Raw genomic sequence first — 23416 nt, 5'->3', positions numbered from 1 at the left:
AATTAATTTTATTTCTTTATTTCTTTTTTTGAAACACGAATGCACTTTTAAAAAAAATAATGTTTTTATATTAAAAATGTAATTTAATTTTTAAAGAATTTCTTATGAGAAAAAACATTTTTAAAAATATATTGTAAATAATGTTTCTGAAATAAATACCATTTTTAAGAAATAATTAAATAATTTAAAACGCAAAGAATGCTTTAAAATTAAATAATATTCATTAAAATAAGAATTTCCTTAACAAATAACAATATTAAAAATTAGATCTTTCTTTAAAAAATTAACAATATTTTTGTAAATAAAATTTTTTTTTTAAGAATAAGTAATAATTTAAAATTTAATAAGATTTTTGAAAATAAGAATTTTTTAAAAATATAAATAATGTTATTTAAAATAAGAATTCCCTTTTATGCATATGTTTTTTAAAACAAGAAATTCCAATAAAAGTGCTTTTTTGAAAAAACTAATATTTATTTTTCAAAAATAAATATTGCTTTTAATTATAAAATTTTAAGAAAAATGTGCATAAAATTTTTGATTGTTGAAAATATAATTCTGCTAGTTCTTTTTGCTGTTTCAAACATCCTAAGTATATGATCTTGTAATCTCTTTTTTCTTAATACCTGCCACAGTTCTAAGTTGGATAGTTTATAACAAAAAATTAGCTGAAAAGATTGTTTCTCAAATTTGAGGATGCTCTTCCTCTATATTTTGTTCTATATATTTCATTGGAAATAAGTCCTTGGTGATAAATCGAGCCAAGCTATTTTACCTGCTAAGCACAGGAATCATAAGAGGCTTTGAGTCCATTGGAAGAGCTGATGAAAACCCAAGGATGAAACTACTACTATAGCTATTGCAAATAGATATGAAACAATAAAAAAACAATCGATAATTTTTCTTCACTTTTTGAAAAAATAGTATGCAAAAAAAATAATAATTTGCTGTTTTGCATCCAGTAATCTAAATGCAGCAGGATGATTTTGAATTTCGTAGCAAGTTTGATTATCAATAATTCTTAGATTTCTTTTATTAAGAGGTTAATGATAATTTGAAAACAAGCATTTAACTTAAAATGAAACCTAAATTAAAATGCTAAAAAATAGTATATTGCTGAAAAAATAATCTACGTAGTAGCGTATAAAATAAAGTTTTGAAAAATGAAAAAATATAATTAATTATCTGGTAAAATAGTCGAGTGAAACACGCGCTGCCCGGTAATTAAAAAATTTATTTTAAGATTAAGACGATATATAACATGTTGAGAAATTTTAAGATGTTTAAAAATCTTGCCACGATTCAGTAATTCTATTCTCTTGGTGGTGACATAGAATATCAAAACACGAATAAACATAGTCTTCGATGTATATTACAATTTTATCCGATATAACAATACGTTTTATAGCTCTTTTATTTTCATTTAACTTGTAATTGCTTGATAATTATTAAATATATTATTCCATATCAATTTATACTTATGTATATTAAAATTGTATCAATTTTTCAATGAGCTTACTAGAAGTGTTTTTAGAAAAAGCAATTGTATAACCTCATTTTATCAGAAACATGATTTTTTAAAACTCAACATTCGTTAAATAAAATGTTTTATTCGAACTTCTTTGCTAAATTACGGGTAAATTTTCAGATGACTTTAAAAAAATCTTCGTATTTCATAATTAAAAAAAAAATTAACATTCGGCTCTCAGCGGAAAAAATATGAATGAAATTTTACGCTACGCATGCGTAAGTCAAGTTCCTCGTACGTTAACCACATTTAAATATTAATCTCCGCATTTAAATATTTCTACATTGTCACCAAATCATTTTTTAAAAAGTAAATAATTTTTATTTATCTCGGCTTCTACTAAATAAAGACAGTTTAAACTTTAATTTTGCTATCGAAAAAATACGTGGGGTTGTATGGTATAAAAAAAAATTTATACCTCATAATTCAAAATTTTTTCATCCACAATTAATTTAATTAATAAATAATTATTAAAAATTAGTGTCTGAAATTACCTTTTGGTAGATGAGTTTCATAAGTGAGTGCAAGTTTTTTTTCATATATAAATTGCTCATTTAATTATTAAGATATGACTAAAAACACAACAAGGGAAATTAACAGTAGGGGGACCAAAATTTCATCCTCTCTCCAGACCTAGCTATTAGGGACACAATTTACAGATCGCAGCTACCCCCTATATTTTGCAGGTCAAGAATCCAAGTATGTAAAAAAAAAAGTTATGTGTATTCATGTTTGAGGTTACCCCTAGAAACCATTAAGATTAAAACTTAGTACGGGAAAATTCGACCATCAGAAAGAAGGTTATTCAGTTTTTTTTTCGCACTATGCAGTGTGTAAAAAAGAAGGTAGAACGAATCACACTGAATAACTTATTAATAGTTCAAGGGAATGAACTCAAATAGTGCAGGCTATATTTATAGTGACGAAATCAGACATTGAAACGTATTTTCTTTGAATTTCTTACAAAAATTATGTACTTCTGAACACAAATGTGCATAGTTCATTGACTTCAACTTCTCTTTTTCTAAATTATTAAAATGTATTAATAGCATTTAGTATAACTAAATACGAATAATAAGAGTTCTTAATGCGTATCATTTTTTATGCAATGTCCATAACTAAAAACTAAAATCTTTCATCAAACTGCAAGTTCAAACGAAATATAGAGTCAATGATACCGTATATCTTACGTATACTATGTTAGACACATATAATTACCAGTTGATTAAGCTAGACACCTATAATTACCAGTTACCGTATATCTTACGTATATCAATATACGACTACTCATATATTATGCTAGACACCTATAATTACCAGATACCGTATATCTTACGTATATCAATATACAACTACTCATATATTATGCTAGACACTTATAATTACCAGTTACCGTATATCTTACTTATATCAATATACGACTACTCATATATTATGCTAGACACCTATAATTACCAGTTACCGTATATCTTACGTATATCAATATACGACTACTCATATATTATGCTAGCCACCTATAANTTAACAGTAGGGGGACCAAAATTTCATCCACTCTCCAGACCTAACTATTAGGGTCACAATTTACAGATCGCAGCTACCCCCTATATTTTACAGGTCAAGAATCCAAATATGCAAAAAAAAAAAGTTATGTGTATTCATGTTTGAGGTTACCCCTAGAAACCATTAAGATTGAAACTTAGTACGGGAAAATCTGACCATCAGAAAGAAAGTTATTCATTTTTTTTTCGCACTATACTATGCAGTGTGTAAAAAAGAAGGTAAAACGAATCACACTGAATAACTTATTAATAGTTCAAGGGAATGAACTCAAATAGTGCAGGCTATATTTATGGTGACGAAATCAGACACTGAAACGCATTTTCTTTGAATTTCTTACAAAAATTATGTACTTCTGAACACAAATGCGCATAGTTCATTGACTTCAACTTCTTTTTTTCTAAGTTATCAAAATGTATTAATAACATTTAGTATAACTAAATACGAGTAATAAGAGTTCTTAATGCGTATCATTTTTTATGTAATGTCCATAACTAAAAACTAAAATCTTTCATCAAACTGCAAGTTCAAACGAAATATATAATCAATGATACCGTATATCTTACATATACTATGCTAGACACCTATAATTACCAGTTGATTATGCTAGACACCTATAATTACCAGTTACTGTATATCTTATGTATATCAATATACGACTACACATATATTATGCTAGCCCCCTATAATTACCAGTTACCATATATCTTACGTATAACAATATACGACTACTCATATATTATGCTAGCCACCTATAATTACCAGTTGACTGAACTATACGAAATTACCACTGCGCGATAACACAAAGAAGTAGTTAATAATTGGTATTCAAAAATGTATTCAAAAACCGATTTTTGAAAAATATCTTAAGTTAAAAAAAAGTATACAAATTTGCGTTTAAAACCAAAAAATTGCTAAATTGCATTAGACATACCCTAAGTATTGTAAACAATACTTCATTTCTCCTTAACTAGTAACATGCATATTAAATATATGACTTAGGTTCGTTAAAAATTACGTATGCATTATGTTCTTTCTTTTGATTCGAATCTTTACTTCAAAACTAAATTTAAAAATTGTATTTTACAGGTGGAGTCCGCAAAGGAAAGATATCTGGAAGCTGGACACTCAAAACTTCTAAAACAGAATCAACTGAAATCGACTTTATAAACAATTTTTCTGAACCTCCTTCCCTGCAGCATATTGCAGTAGTGTCGATTGCAATTGGGCTATGGACGGCGCCTGACGTAAGGAATGAAATGACATCTTCTTTCTTTGCACCCCCTTCTTCTCCCTCAAACTATTGCAGAGTTATATCTGAGTTGGAGAGAAGAATATTAAACAAATTGTCCAATAGCTCTTTGCCCTCATCGCTGAAGACCGAAATCTCATACGTTATTCCACCCATTAAGTTGCAGTTGTGGAAAGTCTTTAATAGTTATTACTATGGATGGATAGGACGTCAAAGAGAACTCTGTGAGTATTACATGAAGCGTGGTACAATTTATTGGACAGTTGAGGGGACAGTTGACAAAGTGAAATCCCTTAAGGAACTATTCAATAATGGAAGCTTAGATATTTGTCATTTGTATGAGATAGCCTGCTCTCATTGTTTAGAGGAATATGCTTCAATTTTGTGGGTGAAAATTCCAGAACAAGACAGAAACCTCTTTAGAATGCACCGAAATGATTTGATAACATATTGGACATGTGTCCTCGACAATAATTTAGGGAGTTTTCTAACTGGACTCGTGGATTATGAAAACATATTCGATAATAAGGTTAGTATTGATGTAAATATGATTACTTTCTCGATTCAAATTGGTAACATAGTTGCTCTAAAGTATTTTTGGAAAAAATTGTCGGGGCAGGAGAAAAACGATCATTTCAGTAAGTGGCTTTTGCAAGCTACTCAAATTTTGAGAATTCAAAAACATGCATTTTATCAGGATACTTCACATACTTTAGATGTTTTATGTTTTTTATTATCTCATGTCAATCGTTTAACTCAAATGACCGAATTTTTTCGGAATCATTCTGATGTTGTATTAATGTTTTTGTTCGAAAATTGGCCATATCGAAGAATATTCTTGTCCACCATTTTTGAACTATTAGATAATCTGCAAGAAGAAATTTATGCAAGTATAATGATGAATATTTGTTCTAAGATGAGTGAAGAGGGAGATGAAATGATTATTTTTAAAGAAGTATGGAGTGCCAGTCCCTTAAGACTAAGACGATCCTTTCTGGAAAATAAATGTCTTTGCGAAGAAGTGTTGTTGCGTTTGCTGAAATTAGGAAATATAAGTATGACTGATATGATATTAAAAGATGCTTCCAAAGAAGAGATTAAACTATTTATCTGCTTTATGTTTGGTCGGCCTGAATTTACGAGTGCTACTTATTCACGCAATCTGAATTCGCTTCACGTAATATTATCAAAATCTACCTTGCCACCAGAATGTTATCCCTATAAAATCAATTTTATAGAGCAAAGAGAGCAAGACAGACTGATAAAATCGTGGCTTATTGGATTTAGCGATTGGCATATTTGTATTGAGTGGATATGCCATGGTAATATCCAAGCAGCTGAGTCCTTCTTGAGATGGGTTTATCAATCTGTGGGAATTGAAGAATTTAAGAAAACTATATCGTCTCCGGATGTTATCTATTTAACATTAATATTTTTGTCCAACTATGAGCTTGTGGACCAGATCATGAATTGGTATTTCCAGACGGGAGAGGAAATTCAACAATTTAAAGCAAATTTTTTGCGAAAACGGGATAGTTATTTTTTCAAGCGATTCATAGACATGCCGTTCATTGTATCAAAAAGAGAAGGCGGTGTGCTACAAAAATTTATAAATTACAACTTGTCTTCACTTGAAAACGTCTCAGAATTTCGACTTATTTGTCGTATTTGTATAGAGTATGCACTGAGTAAAGGTTTTCTTGAAAGTGCCACTTTACTTCTAAATGCATCTTTTGATAATATCAATGAAGTGAAGCTATACAAAAATGAACTTATACTATCTGAGAAAGGAATTAAGAAGAATCTAATTTTAAAGCAATCACTAACTGATGCTGACTGGAATCACGTGAAAGAAATCGTAATGTGGTCGTCACCTCTATCCCTAAATACAGTCACAGAATTAAAGTCACTAATTCTGGAGCAAAAGACTGGTCACTCTTTCCAAGATGAATTGAATCAAGAGATTTCAGCTCTCCTTGATTTACTGGAGAATGTTGTTGAAAAAGATACTACATGATAGTTGAACATACTTTTGCGATCAAAAATTAATGTAAATAAAATCATATTCTCTGTCAAAAGACAAATCATGCGCACTGTCAAACGATAAATTGGTTGATAATAAATATGTAACTCCATTTTTTAGTTTTAGTTGTTTAATGTTAATAAAGCAATATCTGCTTTATATTATTAGCCACAAGTTCAATAATTAATTTAATTGTCACAAATTTATTTTTTTATTTTCGTTATACCTGAAGAAAAATCAGCAATTTTACGTGATTTATTTTTCCTCACTTTTCCCAAAAAAACAGTCACTAAGAAGATATATATATATATACAGTCCTAGGCCAAATTATTAGACGCACTAAAAGCTTCTATGTAAAATCTTAATTATATACCGTCAGATGGGGTGACTTTGTGCTTGAATTTTCAGTTTTACAACTTTGACCTAATAAAGAAATAGATAAAAGATTTTGAACTGTACAGCATTTGGTCTAAAATTTGTTGTTAGCCGTCTGGGAACCAATTGCACGTAGTTAAGACCTGGTTTGAAATGTTTATTTTTTGTAAACAATCAATTAGTCGAATGCACAAAGTCTAAAAAAGGGACAAAGTGACCCCGTGATGGGGTGACTTTGTGCAATGCAATAAAATAATGACTTAGTTCAGTTATTTTCATTCACTTTGACTTAAAATCGTTTAATAAGTAATATTTAACATTGTTAATGTGCAATACAAGTATATTATATATAAATATGTACTATATATTAACAAATCTACTTAAGATGAACATAAAAACTTTTTTTTATTATAATTATTTTTTCCTTTATTTTCAAATGTGGGACTATCGTGAAATGATGTGTAATACGCTGACCTTTGGAATTAAAAAAAATTGAGTTATAAGAAGACAAGGGAATTCCTGTATCAAGAATTGAGAGAAATTTGCCTTCTTGGAGGATTTTTTGATAATACTAAGCTGCATTTACATTACACAGAGAGGAAAACCTCATTCGGCTAACTTAATAGCAAGGGGACTCTAACCCGTGATCCGTCTACCACTGAGGATATCTTACGTCAGCACTGGGGTCCGTGCGAGCCGGGTGCGGAATTCATATCTGTGTTACCCATCGCTAGAATTCGAAATCAAATCACCTCATTGGGACGCTATATCCTCTAAGCAACCACTACTCTAAAATGATGGCGCCCCCAAGTGGGCTCGAATAACAAATTTTTGGTTAAAAATGCTCTACAGTGGACTCATAATATTAATTAAATCTTGATCTCCAACAATTTCTAAATTTCCTGTAGTAACATGACCAAGAGTCAATGAAATATAATTCAGACTTTTATAGTTACAAACCCTTTTTCTTAAAGTAGAGGAATATTTATAGGCAGCTGACTTGTTTTAAAGGAAAAACAATCCTACAATTTCAAATTTTTTATCATGAAAATTAATGGTACAAAAAACCTTCTGAACATTAGAAAACTTTTTGAAAAGCAAATCTGTTTCATCAACCCCAAGTTTTGATTTAGCTAAATCCAAAACATTAAATATATTTCCTAATTATAAAAATATTATTAAGGTTAACATAATACTAGTTGCAAATTTTCGAAAATTCATCAAAATCAATAATTTTTTCCAGACTTTACCTTTACCTCTTTTATATTTAAAATTAGGACTATAAGCTCTAGAAAAATTAAAAACTTTAAATTTATCATAAACACAATAGTTAACAATATCAATAGTACCTTCACCATTAAATTTACTATTTAAACTATAAGGAAAAGGAGTTTTAAGACTGGTAATATAAATATTTTCTAAATCAAGCCCATTATCTAAATTATCCATAAAATCCAAAATAAAAAGAGTAACATTATTGAAATCATGAAATTGAAATCATGAAATTGAAAATGCAAAATTTCATAATCTGTTGAACCATTATCATTATTACTATTAAAACTTTTAATAGCAGATCTGTGAGAATTAATTCTCTTGTGAAATTTGTTCTCTTGTTCTAAACTAGTTTGACCAATATAACATAAATTGCAGCAATTACATTGAAGTAAATAAATAATATTAAAGCATTTACAAAAAAATTCATTGGGATGGCAGTCAATTATTATTAAATTTTTCGAAATTTTTATATTTTTTAATTTATTTCAACAAGAAATTTGACTTAGTATCTTTTTATCTGAAGTAATCCCCAAGTCAAAATTATCAGTGCTCCTTGTTTGGGCACGCGACGAGCCATGCGCCATGAAATAATCATTAACTGTACTTAGCTTAGAATTAAATTTAACCTAAAAGGCAAAAAATCATTGAACAAAAATAACTCAAAACCTAGATCAAGAACAAAACCCTTATGACGTTAATGGAGAAAAAACACTAAAAGACACTAAAAAACTTTTAAAATTCAAACTAATTTTAATAAATTTATAATATTTCAAAACAGAAAAAGTGCAAAACTTCAGCTAAAACCAGATTTGAAAATTACATATTAAGTAATGAATTCGAAATATTTTTGTCCAATAAGCTGCATATTCGGTCTTGCGGATGAGCGTTCTCCAGAGGTGGTATCCACTCTTTCAGAACCACCACAATGAGTGAGATACCGTTGGTCATGTTAATTTAGACGTCTAGTTTCTGCCGCACTAGATGGCAGCACCGAGACTTTATTTGGATGCTAAAGTGCACTAGGAATTTAATTTTGCCGGAAGTGACAAGAGCCAATAAGGCACTCCAGGGGCCCTATTACCAACTCATCGAAATTTATTCCGCTTGGAAACGATTCCGATCGGAAACTAGCTTTCATCGGATTGCCAATTTCGTAAAACCCACTTTGCCGTAACATGAGCATATCGGAATCCGGAATCGAAATCGCCATTCCACACGATTCCGGTGAAATTGAAGTTTGTAGGCGGGGCTAACTTTGACCAATTAGAAAATTATTATAATTCTAATTTATTAATCTGGCAACGATATGTTTGTATTCTCTACTTCTATGCGAGTTAAAATCGCATTAACTTAGAACTGAAAGCTTAAAAATTCATACATTTTCAACAATTTTGTGTTCTAAAAGCCAAGTTTGTGTTTATTTGAAGTATAGAGAGTAGTGTAGAGTGAAATTACAACGTAGTATTTTCAAATGGCTTCACGTACAAAAATTAATATTCGCCTGCAAACAATGATTGTGGAATACCTAGAAAACAATCCAGATTAAAATAAAGGAAGCTTTACCGGCATTTCTGGCGTAATTACCACTATAAATATTAAATACCAAATCGCTATTATACAAGACATGTTAACTTGCATCCATCTTAAAGTACATTAAGATAGTTGAAGGTTAACACAGTCGATAGTTAAATCCCCACACATGCATATTTCAAACAATATAGGATATTCTAATAGCTAACTTTGGTAATTTCTTGTTTTAGCTAAGATTTTATTGTTTTTTGTACATATTTTTTTTATATAGCTTTTGTTATTAATTTCCACAATCCGATATTATTCATTTCCACTACTGAATTTCGCCTATGAGTAACACCATTTTAAAAAAACTAATTAAAAAACTAATCAATCCAAATTAACTTCTAAATTTCGTTGTCGGGATATTTGAATACCCAAAATCTTTTAGGCCGATAGATCTTTCTCTTAATAGTGTTTCGATCACTCTCTTCAGCAATAGCTAGCTGTATGACGGAAAACAGCGCCATTTTGTTCACTAAAATAAACAAACTTTTATCGGATTCTAGATTTCGCTTACTCTTAAACTTGCCGGAATGGGATTCGTAATAATTTCGCATCGGAATTTAGTTCCGAGCGGAATCAAGAGCTCGTAATACGACTTAACTGACATTCACGGATTTATGACGTCACGAGAGCTTTATTTCGATCGGAATTAGATTCCGTGAAGCTGGTAATAGGGCCCCAGGGATCTTTTACATGCCGCATAATCATACGACATAGCCGCTGAGGATTTTCTGCATTTCCGAAAATCCGGTGCCTAGGCCGGGGATCGAACCCGCAGACTTAGGCTCATAAGGCCGACGTACAAACCACCTGCGCCACCCAGCCACGTAGAATTCAAAATATTAAAGCAATTAAAAATAATAATACATCCTATGGAAAAATGCGCTTAGCAGCAGTGAGTCCAAAAGAAATTAAACAAATTAGACAATGAAAAAATGAATAAAATTGGAAAATACGACAACCAAAGCTGACGTCTTATGACATCCGAGGCTGGTACCCCCAGAAGGCATCAGCTTTGGTTGTCATATTTTCCAATTTTATTCATTGTCTCATTTGTCATTATGAATTACTTACATCTAGAGCATACTCCTGCAGAATTGCATGAACTTCACAATATCTATCAAAAAGTAGAATGTAGGGTAAACTAACCAGTGAAGGAACACTTAAGCTTTGCTTGCCTTTCAAAAAATCATATTAATTTCAAAATTCATAACGTTAGTTAAATGACAGTGTCAACATATTTGTTACTAATTGCAAATTATGTAAAAAAATTGTAGAGAACATAATATTTTTTTGGAGGTTCAAATAACAAGTAGTACGAAGACCAAGTGAAGGAACAGCTCTTACCAGTGAATGAACACCCAGTAAAGGAACACATAATTTTGGTTATTTTTAATAATTTTGGTTTTTGGTTGAATTTATAAGTCATACAAATATTTAAAAACAAGCCTATTCTTGAAATTATAACATATAAATACTTGGAAAATGTTAACTTTTTTTGCAATCATGAATCGAAAATTAAAGTGTCAACATGTTTACACATACTGTTCATTAACTGGGAAATCTATGTCCAGTAAAGGAACATGCCTGTTCCCTCACTGGTTAGAAGTTGTGTTTCGTATTTTTAACATATTTTTGATGCTGAACATCACTAAAGGTACAAGAAAATTAAAGTTTGTCTTTTATTTTCATAACTTAGAAAAAAACCCAGTAAAGGAACACTTGTTCCTTCACTGGTTTTTCATCATTTGGTGATCCAGTGAATAAACACCCCCTTATCTCAGTACTTTATTATGCTATGATGCTTAAAAAAATAAAACGTAACTTCAATAACTATATTTTGAATTCTCTTTTTCACAGTGAGAAAAATACAACTATTACATGCAATTAATTCCACTTCAAACATATAAATACAAACACTCGCCTTATAATTTTTTCAAAGAAACAAGGTGTTGCAGAGAAAATAACAAATTCAAAAATTTTTCCAGAGAAGTCTATTTGACCAGGTAGTTAAAACATTGCTGGATGACTTTCTATTGTTTGACAGTAAGCTATTGTTACCAATCAATCTAAAGAAAAACTTTCAAATTCTTATTTTTAATCAATATATATGAAATGTTCCTTCACTGGTTGGTTTACCCTAACAGCACATATATTTAAACGACCATATGTATAAAGTACAACTTCACTAGTTTCCATACCACTGAGGATATTTCATGTCAGCACTGTGGTCGGTGCAAGCCGGATGCGAATTCGTATCGACAAGCCATTGGTGGGATTCGAACCCGGTTCACCTCATTGGATGGCGAACGCTCTATCCTCTGAGTCATCACGGCTCTAAGTAAAAATATTGTCAAAATTTGTCCGAGTTACCTAGTCATTATCGAGTTCTGAAAAAAAAACTTTCAACCTCAGTTTATTTCAGAAATAAAGTTGAAACGCGACCCTACTTGATTATTAGAAATAAATGAATTGGATTATTACTTTATACTGTATCAATTAAATTTCTGCTGTGATTAACTCTTAGAAATGATTTTACAGATTTTAACAGCATTTTTGTTTATGATTTTTTGTTTTTTTCAACTCATTTATTTAAAATTTCATGCGAAAAATATAAATTAAATAAAACTAAATAAAATAATAAACAAACAATTAAATAATGCTGTTTATTATGGAAAAATTAAAATTATTAATTGCATTTATGCTCTTCTTAATATTGTTTATTTTCGAAAAATGAATCACATAAATTTTCACGGAATAATATTTAATTATATATTGTCATATATATTTGTATTATACCTCCTTCTACTCTAATCAATGTTTGTTTATCAAAAAATTAAAAAAAAATTTTTAATTTTTAAAATATACAATTTTTAAATAATTAAATTTATAATTCATAATTATTAATTAATTAAATAAGTAAATTTATAATTTGAAATTAATTTTTATTATTACTATGCATCTATGTATCACGTTGAAAATTTTTTGTGTCAATCTTGCCTGATGTTAATTTTAAAAAAATCCACTAATTGCACAACACCCGATATTAATAATGATTAATCATATTACGATTTCTGATATTTTATTCTTTTAGAAAAAGAGTTTCTAAACATATTTTTTGAAGCATTGAAATTGGAAATACTACTCCTTTATTAGAGAGTCTAATTATGGTAAGGAACTTGAGTAAACCTATAATGCATTGTTGAAAAAAAAAATTTATTTTTTTTTACCTCTTTCTTTTTTTCTACATTCTGAATCAAACTGAAAGATTCAAGAGTTATCATGTATTTAAGTAAAAGTATATTTGAAGTTATTTCCTTTGAAATATATTAAAATCAAAGAGTAATTTTTTATTTCATAAGTGATTTTATTGTCGTCATCATCGTTTATAAATAATTTTATAAGTAACGTATTACAATGTTTTTGGGTTTAAATATAGTTTTTGCCAATAGATGGCAGCACCAAATTTTGTTTCTAATAAATGCTGAGGAAAACAAGATCAGCACATATGAATTTAATGTGTTATTGTGACAATAAAATCTGTGATTCCAATAAAAATAGGTATTTTGATTTTGTGTCAAACTATTATGTTTAAATCTCTGCTTTTATTTATGCGATAGTTTAGTTTAATTATTTGAATATGGCAGGATTATTCGATTAAACCGTTTTAGTTTGCTGTAAATTAGAATAAACACCATGCTCAATTTCTTGAGTTTCAAACAATTTTCTTTTGTAGCTTGTTGTATTTTATTAAGTTAATTATCACTTTTATGCAAATAATTATAATATTTTAAAACTGAAAAAACAGTGGAAAATTGCTTAAATTTTTATCTAAGTAATCGAAGAAAAAAAAAGAAGGAAAATTCGAAGATACGGAATCTGAATACTTGGATTTTTTAAGATAATTTTTCTGAAAATATCTATAATTTAAAGCACTCTAAAAGTGAAAAAAAAAAAAAAAACTCCAGAAATTTTTATTTTAATTTTATTGCCATCAGTGGCGTGCAGAGAGGAAAACGGCTCCTGGCTCAGGGCAGGGGCGGATTAAGCTTACGCGGGGCCTCAGGTCAATCAAATTTTTGGGGCCCTTAGATTAAATTTTTTTCTTGTGTATTTTTTATTTATTCAAATATAAAAGTATATATATATTTTTCATTTAAGAAAGTATATTTAAAATAAAAATAAATAATATCCTGGACCTCTTAAACAGTGACAATTTCAATACATAAAATTTGATTGAAAGTGACCAGTTGTATGAGTTTTTTCTAAAGTATAAAACAATAAACAAACACTTATCTTTCAGTGAAATATTTTTAAATTATTTATTGATCAAATAGAATTACGGACACTAATTATAAAACACTAAAAAAATTATGAGACACTTCAGCTGAGGCACTAAATAACTTCTTTTTCATTTAAAACGCCTCAATAATGTCAACATTTAATTCTTTGTTTCTTGTTTAAACAAGTCTCAGCTCGCCTTAGTACTGCTTTCAATTTTTCGCGCGCTATTCAAAAGGACAAATTTAAACTTAAAAAACATTGATAAATAGTATGATACATAAACTATAATAATACTTATAAATAATAACTAAAATAAGTAATAAATAAATATATAAAAAATTATGTAATAATTATGTAAAAAAATTATCGTATTTTATTAATATACTAGTGGGCTGAGCCCCCTGCTCGCTAACGCTCGCCAAACCCCGAAAATTGCTACGCAATCTTATATGGTTTGTTTCGCAAACCAAGCTCGCTTCGCTCGCTACTAACTTAGGTACATTGAAAATGCACAAAATTCTAAGAATTTAAAGCAATCATTCAAATCCATATAAAAGCTTCATTCTTTTTTAAAAAATTGCATCTCTTTAGTAAATACTAAGTCATTAAAATAAATTAGAATTCAAATAAATGACATGTAATTCGTTAAACCTATTATAAATGTGCTATAGTATAATTCGTGATATAAATCAAAAATCGTCAAATAAATTCGTAGTATAAAAATTCGTGAAAAAAAAGCGCTTTCGACAAAATACTAAAATAGACATCTATCGACAAAGACTACTCACTTCTGTCTAGCTTAATAGTATGAGATTGCCGCAGCTGATGCTCTCTGGTTAGTTCAGTTTCCGTTTTTAAAAGCGCTATATGTTGAGCCACCTCAGCTAGATTTGGCAATGTGACATTTTTAGCGGTAATCATTGGTGGATTCGCCGTGTAAGAAAAACAGTAACGTAAACAAAGCAAAGCAAACGTTGCCACCAGCCGAAACGAAATACAGCCAAAATTTGGGAGCCACGTAAGAGAATTATATATATTAGATATTTGAAATAGATTTTTTTTTTTAAAAATCATTGTTTTTCTTAATTTTTTAAAATTTAGTTTCAAAAATTTTTTTTAAGGGGGCTCCTAATCATTGGGAGCCCCAGGCCATGGCCCAATGGGTAATCCGGAACTGGCTCAGTGTCATGCTGAGGGTTCTAGAGACCCTGGCGGAACATTGAGTCATTTAATCAGAGTTGATCAAAATCATGTCCTATTTGTAAATTAATATATTAAGTATTGGATTTTTTTTAATCATATTTTTTTAAAACTCTATTCTTGTTTAATGATCAAAACTGTAATAAAATGTATAAATAATACTTATTATTATTTATCAACAATAGTCAATACTGCAACTAAAATTTTTAATAGTACCACCAATAATAGAGAGGTTAATATTATTATTTAATTATGGCAAACTAATTACTGAATAAACGAAGTCAGTTACTTTTTTCTATCAAACTCAAAACCTTAATGAATTGTAACGATAGACAATCAATTTGTCAAAGGAAAAGTTAATTAATTTAGATCAGAAAGTAATTTTAAATTAAATTATTCTTGGTAGAACAAGTCTTTATACTTTAATTACAAGTATATACATTAACTACATATTTAATAAGATTTAAAATTACTTGAATTAAAACAAGTATGTATAAAATTGAATTGGTATAATTGAAGTATATTTAGTGATAGTGAAGCAACAAATTATTTTACATATAAGCACATTAATATATGAAAAGACGCGAAAAGACTAATGAAATATGTAGTGTATCATTTAAAATTTGAATTCTTATCTAGATTTAAGTTCTTGAACTGAAAAATAACCTGTTCCTCAAAGAATAAAGCATTTGTTATCACTGAGATTTGATATCAACGATTTATTATCACAACCTTAAGTATATACATAATTGAATAGCATAAAGAAGATTTTCTACATAAATCTATGACTAAAAAAAAAAAAAATGCTTTGGTTTGGCGATAAATTTGAATTGTAAAATTTTGCTGAAACTCAATTTCTGATTCAGTCATCCAGTCTCAGTCTCCTTCCTCTACAACAGGCTCTAATTTAGGGGCACTATTCTTGCTGCATCTGCTTTTAAAGACGTTAGCAACGAGCTACCACAATTTTTATTCACTATTATGTGATTGGATCTTGGTTTATTGTCATATACATAGGCATGTTTTCAAATTGTCAAATAACAGAGGAGCCCGGTTTCTACCCATTAACAGATTTTTTTAAGTAAAATGTTTTCCAATCATGGCAACCTTGTTTGCATTTTGATATTTTGAAGTATTTTTTTCAGTAATTGAAACTTTATGACAAATTCTAGGTTTGCCCGAACTTACTTTTTCTTTCTTTTAAATTTCAAATTAGTAATGAAGGAGAAAGAGGATTTGCGAGGAAAATTTTCTTCCGCGGTATGGTGTCCTCTGAAGCCATTACTCTCAAGACAGCTAGTGGAGCAGCCAGAAAACCTTTCTGGGTGGGGTTTTAAAACTGTTAGCTTTTATATTCACGAACTTTCAATACTACAGTTAAAATATGATAATTTTTAAGTAACAAGCTACTTTTAAATATAATTCTTAAATTACATCTTTAAATTAATAATTATTATGTGGTCAGATTATTTATTTTCTCGTGATTATATGCTAAGCAGTTAACCTGTTTTCAAGCATGAAATTTCTAAGAAATGAGTCCTTTATTTTTAATAATGAAAAGTGTATTTATCATAAACAAGATATCATAACTAAGTGTATTTCAAGTTTGAAGTGAATTCAATGGTTTCTTATTGGTTATTCTCCCTAAAAATGTTTATTTTATGTAAGGGGGCGAAACAGACATTAACGGGTATATGAATACATTTTATGTTTTTGAGATTTAGAGGAAAGTATGCATAAAAACAAATCGCAGATAAGCCAAATTTGTTTAAAAATTATCATTCCTCCAATATCCATTTATTTATCTATAAATTTTTTTTAAATGAATGAACTTTAATTAATATCAAAATTTGTTAATTTCTCGTTTGTGTCGATTTTTAATATAATGAATTTCTTGCTTTTTCTTACTTTCAAGCATGTATAATTTCTCGTATGTGTCTGCTTTCAAATACAATGAATTTCTTGCTTGTGCCTACTTTCAAATATGTGAAATTGCTTGCTTGTTCTTATTTTGAAGTATATATTATTTCTCGTTTGCGTCTACTTTTCAAATATATTCCATTTCTTTCTTGTTCTTACTTTCAAATATGTATAATTTTTCGTATGTGTCTGCTTTTAAATATAATGAATTTCTTACTTGTGCCTACTTTCAAATATGTTAAATTTTTAGCTTGTTCTTATTTTGAAGTATATATTATTTCTCGTTTGCGTCTACTTTCAAATATGTTAAATTTCTTTCTTGTTCTTACTTTCAATAATGCATAGTTTCTCGTTTCTGTCTACTTTCAAATATAATGAATTTCCTGCTTGTGCCCACTTTCAAATGTGTTAAACTTCTTGGTTGTTCTTATTTTCAAGTATATATTATTTCTTACTTGTGCCTACTTTCAAACATGTTAAATTTCTTGCTTGTTCGTACTATCAAGTATATATTATTTCTTGCTTGTGCCTACTTTCAAATATGTTAAATTTCTTTCTCGTTCTTACTTTCAAGAATGCATAGTTTCTCGTTTCTGTCTACTTTTCAACTCTGTTCCATTTCCTGTTTGTTCGTACTATCAAGTATATATTATTTCTTGCTTATGCCTACTTTCAAATATGTTAAATTTCTTTCTCGTTCTTACTTTCAAGTACGCATAATTTCTCGTTTGTGTCTACTTTTCAACTCTGTTCCATTTCTTGCTTGTTCGTACTCTCAAGTATGTATAATTTTACGTATGTGTCTACTTCCGAATTCGTTAAATTTCTCGTTCTTTTTTCTACTTTTGTGTGTGTGTGCTTGTGGGTACTTTCAATATATTATTTCCAAAGACTTTCTCAATAAAAAGAAAAATACTAGTAATCCTTAAAATTGTAAAATATACTCTACTAAAATACTTATAAATAATTAATATTTTGAAACTCCCCAGATACTTTTACAAGAATAAATTGAACAATCAAAATACAAATATTCGGAAATATCACCCCATGAAGAAATACTTCCTTCCTCTATCTATCAAATCTTTTGACACATCAGTTTTCAGATACATCTTCATAAGCTTTCTCTCAACGTTCATCAAAATAATGTTTTCGCAAATTACATAATTGCACACACCTTAATTCGATTGCATTGGCGCAAGTTTTGGCTAAATGATGGTAAAGGGATGGCATCTACTTACCGACGTGATAGCATGTAAATGACCCAACTGAGGATATAAGAATCCTTCATTGTAATACCGATTATAACAATGCAAAAAAGAAAGAAAAAAAATCGCCCGGATGTCGTCTTTCTGAAGACGGGATCTTTTATGAATATGGCGTATGTCACGGTATGTCGCGTGTATTTCGCGCAAACCGGTAGTCATGTGTGCATGAATATGGCACGCAACTTGCCCAGAGATCAATAGGAAGGCAAGCGTGCGCGGTTCACGTCTTCCTATTTGGTCGACGGCCACGGGTGGGAAAAAAACGCAACGGATTTCAAAATGGTCACTATTACCGAAACCGAAGTTTAGTTTAGGGCCTCTTTCCTGAAATTAGATCAGTTTTCATAGTGAATAAAAAAAATAATGTTTTTTTTTTGGCAAAAAGTAGGAAGTTAATGTTAAGTATGAATAAAATTGAGTATCTGAGTTACTTGATACAGCTTCTAGCTTTGGAATGTCAAATCCAGAAGCAGCCGTCAAATTCGGTAGCAGTGCCCTTTTATAAAGATGAGTCATAAAAGTTTTTTTTTTTTTNTTTTTTTTTTTTTTTTTTTTTTTTTTTTTTTTTTTTTTTTTTTTTTTTTTTTTTTTTGTAACCATCGTTGAACAACCGACTCATTTATGAGTTTACGACTACTAAGGTTTAATTCCGAAGCCTTGTAATTTTGAACCCAATCCAGAAGACAAGAGAACTTCTGAATAAAGTATCGGGAGAAATTTGCCTTTGTGGAAGACTTTTTGATTGAACTAACCCGCATTTGCGTTACATGAAGAATAAAATCCCGAAAACCTACCACTGTTAGCCTTACGTCAAGGGGACTCTAACCCATGATCCGTTCACCACTGAGGCACTTTACGTCAGCACTGTGGTGGGTGTGAGCTAGGCGCGGCGTTCGTTTCGAGTTCTGAGAACATTGTCTAGATTCATGTCTTAAGTTCCGGGGTTCCGTCTCCAAGCCTACATAAATAGTAGTGTGCCTCGCAGGCTTGTGAATGCAATAGTGTTCTGATTTGCTTGACTCTTGTGTACCGTCTGCTGTTTTAAAGTTTATGATTTGTTGTGTAGCAGCAGGTTATTCCTGCCGTAATTGAGTTCTGAAAATAGCTGTATTTTCTGGTAAATTTTATTTTTAAATTTCTGGAGATGAATAAAACAGTCTTTGGGACTGTTCTATTCATCTATAATAGACACGAACCCCTGAGCTTGGTGCAATAGGCAGTTCAGTTAAGCATGTTAAGTATATGGTGAATAATTCGAGGAATATATGCTAAATACATTTATGCGGAATATGTGATTCAGTTAAATGTGCAAAAGCATACAATCAGATTGAATATGCTAGATGCATGCATTAGTTTCCAACTCAAATTACAGAAACATTTATTGAAGTTTAAATATACAAAATTGACCATATATGAATTCTTTAATTGTAAAAAAAAAACAATATTTTGATTTATAACTTTTTAGTAAGCCGCTGCTAAAATCATTCTTGCTTAATCAATGTATATTTGTCACAGAAATTGGCTGAAAGATCAATGTATATTTGTCATAGAAATTGGGTGAATAATCAATGTATATTTGTCATAGAAATTAAGTAAGGATAAATTTACTGAAATAATTTCAAGGCAATTATTAGTGTCTGAAAATATGTTTGTTCTAATACGAAATTTTTATCTCAGTCTTCTAAAGACTTTATTTTTGGAGTAGAATTGAATTTAACAATACAATCAAAATTAATTTTTAAAAATACAATCCTTAACTTGTGATAATAAATTTTATTATTTTAATATTTTCCGCAAGTACTAAAATTAAATGAAACCTAAATTCATTTTAAACTTTTTTAATTTTTATACAACATATAGAGAAGAGTTGCGACTGATTTTTGAAGAAGCATTGTATAGAAATCGCTCAAGCGAATAAATTATGAAACTTTTTGCATCAGCAGATCCATTCAGAAGCAGCAAATCACTATACACTTGCGTTAAGTTTTTATTAAGTTAATCTGTTTTACAAGTTTTCAATGTAACTTTTTAACATATTATGTGAGAATATAGCAGGAATTTAGTAATGCACAGATTATTTAATACATCATATAGTTGTTAAACAATTTATTCTTTTATGTTCTACCTGTTTTTTTGCTAGCTAATTATTGCTCACAGCTTGGAATGACTTTTTACTTAAAACGTTACGTAATTGCCTAAATCGTATCTCGAGTGCATTCCGTACCGGTACCTCGAGTACCTCTCGTACTAAATCGTACCTCGAGTGCAGCCCATTAAGCCATACCAGTACGATTTAGGAAGCCCGTATCAGCTTCAACTACTGGACAGGTAGAGTTTCAAGCCATTGAAACTGTACTTCAAATAGACTTTCTTTGCTAACTAATTATTGTTTGAAGCTCGGAATTACTTTTTATTTAAAACGTTTCGTAATTGCCTAAATCGTATCTCGAGTGCATTCCATACCGGTACCTCGAGAACCTCTCGTACTAAATCGTACCTCGAGTGCAGCCCATTAAGCCATACCAGTACGATTTAGGAAGCCCGTATCAGCTTCAACTACTGAACAGGTAGAGTTTCAAGCCATTGAAACTGTACTTCAAATAAACTTTCTTTGCTAACAAATTATTGTTTGAAGCTCGGAATAACTTTTTATTCAAAACGTTTCGTAATTGCCTAAATCGTACTTCGAGTGCATTCTTAAACCGTACCGGAACGGTTTAGGAGTCCCGTATCAGCTTCAGCTACTGAACAGGTTCATTGAAACTGTACTTCAAATAAACGAAAATTGGCTGAGAACTATTTCTCAGTTAACTTTCACCCATTACACAATTTCTCATCTTATGAGGGAAACTGTAACAATTGAGAACAATGTTTGAAAGGATTTATACTATTCTGACGCTTCAATCTTTAATTAAACTGACTTTTTATCGGCAGAAAACATTTATCAATACTTGAACCAATCGGAAAGAAGTGAAACTCAGCAAATTTAATGAGATTCAACATTATTTCGATGGTATTTATTTTCATTATTCCAAGGCAAGATAAAGTGTTGAAAAACTTTTAAGTGAGAAGCCTTCTGGTTAGTCAAATAGTGATTTAGCAATTATTGTTAGCAATGTAATTTAACAGATCGAGCTGCCCCTGGACCTTCCATGTTAAAAGCTTTAGCTGAATCAATTTCCCCATTTTTAAAACCTACAAAAAGATAGATGGCTACAGACCCCTAAAAGATACAGTCTTAAAAAGCAACACATATAACAACAAGTCACTCTTTGTAGTACGTAACCTCATAAGATTTCATAGGGTTATAATACTAGTACTCTACTTGTAACAGTTTAAAAATTTAATATCACCTTTATTATTAGGCTATTAAACATTTGTTTTGTGTTACACATGGTTTACTTATTCAATTAACCATAAATACTCAATATTTTTGAGGGTGGTATAATGTAGGGAGCAAATGGTACGAATAAGGCAACCGGTTTTCTACATCGTACTACTTGCAGACCTAGCAAAAACAATTAATTTACTGTGGGGTTGATTGTATTCTGGGTGTACTCCGGAATTCCGGGTTTTTCGTATCTAAAAACTGGAACCGGTTTTTTCCAGGTTTAAGAACTGGAAGCAGGCCATGTAATTTTTTCACAAATACCGCATCGTATTCCAAAAACATTGTTTTGCTAACTTCCACGAATCAAAAATTATCCCGTTTACGTGACGTTTACATACACGTAATTCTTCCGCTTATTTGATTCTCTTGGTTTGGCGGATTTTCGCCATTTTGAATATTTGGAACTGTGCCGGAATCTGCTAATATAACGATTCTTATTCATGCGATTTTAATATCAAACATAGATTTTCGTATTTATCTGTTTAAAAAGTTATGCGTCGCGATTCGTATTCACTCAATTTAAAAATCGTACATAGCAATTCCTATTCACGCGATTTGTATTTACTCGTTTTTAAAGCCCAATATCGCAATTCATATTCACGCGAGTTTAAAATCCAATGTCTCGATTTGCATTCAAGCGTTTTTATAATCCAAAATTGTGATTCGTATTCACGTGTTTTTAAAATCCAATTCGCGATTAGTATAGTGCGATCGATTTTCGTATTTATAGGTGATTTGAAAACTACGCATTGCTATTCATATTCACGTGATTTAAAAATTATACATCCTGTTTCCTATTTACGCGATTTTAAAAATCCAACATCACGATTCTTCTTAGAAGTAAGTTTTTTTCTTGATTTCGCTATTATAAAGGTATGATATTCTTCATTAGTTAGTAATTTAATTATAAATGTTATTTCAAAAATTTATGTTAAATGTGAAACAAGTATGGTATATAAATTGTTATCTTGATATCGATTTTATGCACATGAAATTTTCAGGGTTTTTCATTTTGCGTCGCAATTACCCCCTACGTAAATATTATTAATAAAAAATAATATAAGTAGCGGAATTACGGTTTTTTACTGTCAAAATTTTTGGGTGAAATGGGGTACGATTTAAGCAACTCTCGCCTACTAATTTTTCTAACTTGTGGAAAGAAGTATAGTGATTAAATTTTTTACTATTTCTCAAAAGCAAAAGAACAATTTTTTATATATTAATGAAAAATTTAACATAGAGAAAAAATTTTTTTTTTTTTTTGAAGAGCTACTTTTTTAGAATAAATGCTAAGTAAAGTTATTTAATAATAAACATGATATCAAATAATTATTATCATCATTTCGATTGGAAAGAGATGCAACTATTTTAAAATTTTGTGTTTGATCATTCCAAACAAATGAAATATTTTTCCCGCTGATCTGTCAGTGCTGTAAACAAAGATGATAGAAAAAATGAAACGAAACAGAGATTGTATGTTGTGTAGAATTTGAAAATTTATTTTCGCATAAGTTTTATAAAAATCAAAATTTATTCATATATAATCATTATGATGTTATCAAATTATTATTACCGTCATTCGGGGCTACTTTGTGCAGCGGGGGCTACTTTGTGCAAATTCGAATTTGGCATTTTTCAAGTGCTGCTATTCAGTATTATGTTTATTTCACGTTAAAAATGTGTGGAATTTGAAGATAGAAGTCTCTTCTATTACTACAAACATTTTTTCGAATTTTAAAACAATCTCAGAGTGTGTTTCGTTCATCCAATG

At 29.9% G+C, this 23416-nt stretch overlaps 1 protein-coding gene across 2 annotated transcripts in view; it reads left to right on the top strand.

The window, feature by feature from the left end:
• Positions 1-6472, top strand: part of LOC107446125 (uncharacterized) — a 14987-nt gene extending 8515 nt beyond the window's left edge. For both annotated transcript variants that reach the window (XM_016060696.4, XM_043054172.2), the window contains exon 2: positions 4175-6472. In XM_016060696.4, the coding sequence (XP_015916182.2) occupies positions 4175-6354 (2180 nt within the window). In that variant the 3' untranslated portion in view covers positions 6355-6472. The remainder of the gene's footprint in view (positions 1-4174) is intronic.
• Positions 6473-23416: the final 16944 nt, after the last annotated feature.

Source organism: Parasteatoda tepidariorum, chromosome 8 (assembly GCF_043381705.1).
Source record: "Parasteatoda tepidariorum isolate YZ-2023 chromosome 8, CAS_Ptep_4.0, whole genome shotgun sequence".
NCBI classification, from domain to species: domain Eukaryota; kingdom Metazoa; phylum Arthropoda; class Arachnida; order Araneae; family Theridiidae; genus Parasteatoda; species Parasteatoda tepidariorum.
Note: the sequence above shows the minus strand (reverse complement) of the source record. Positions and strands in the feature narration are given on the sequence as shown.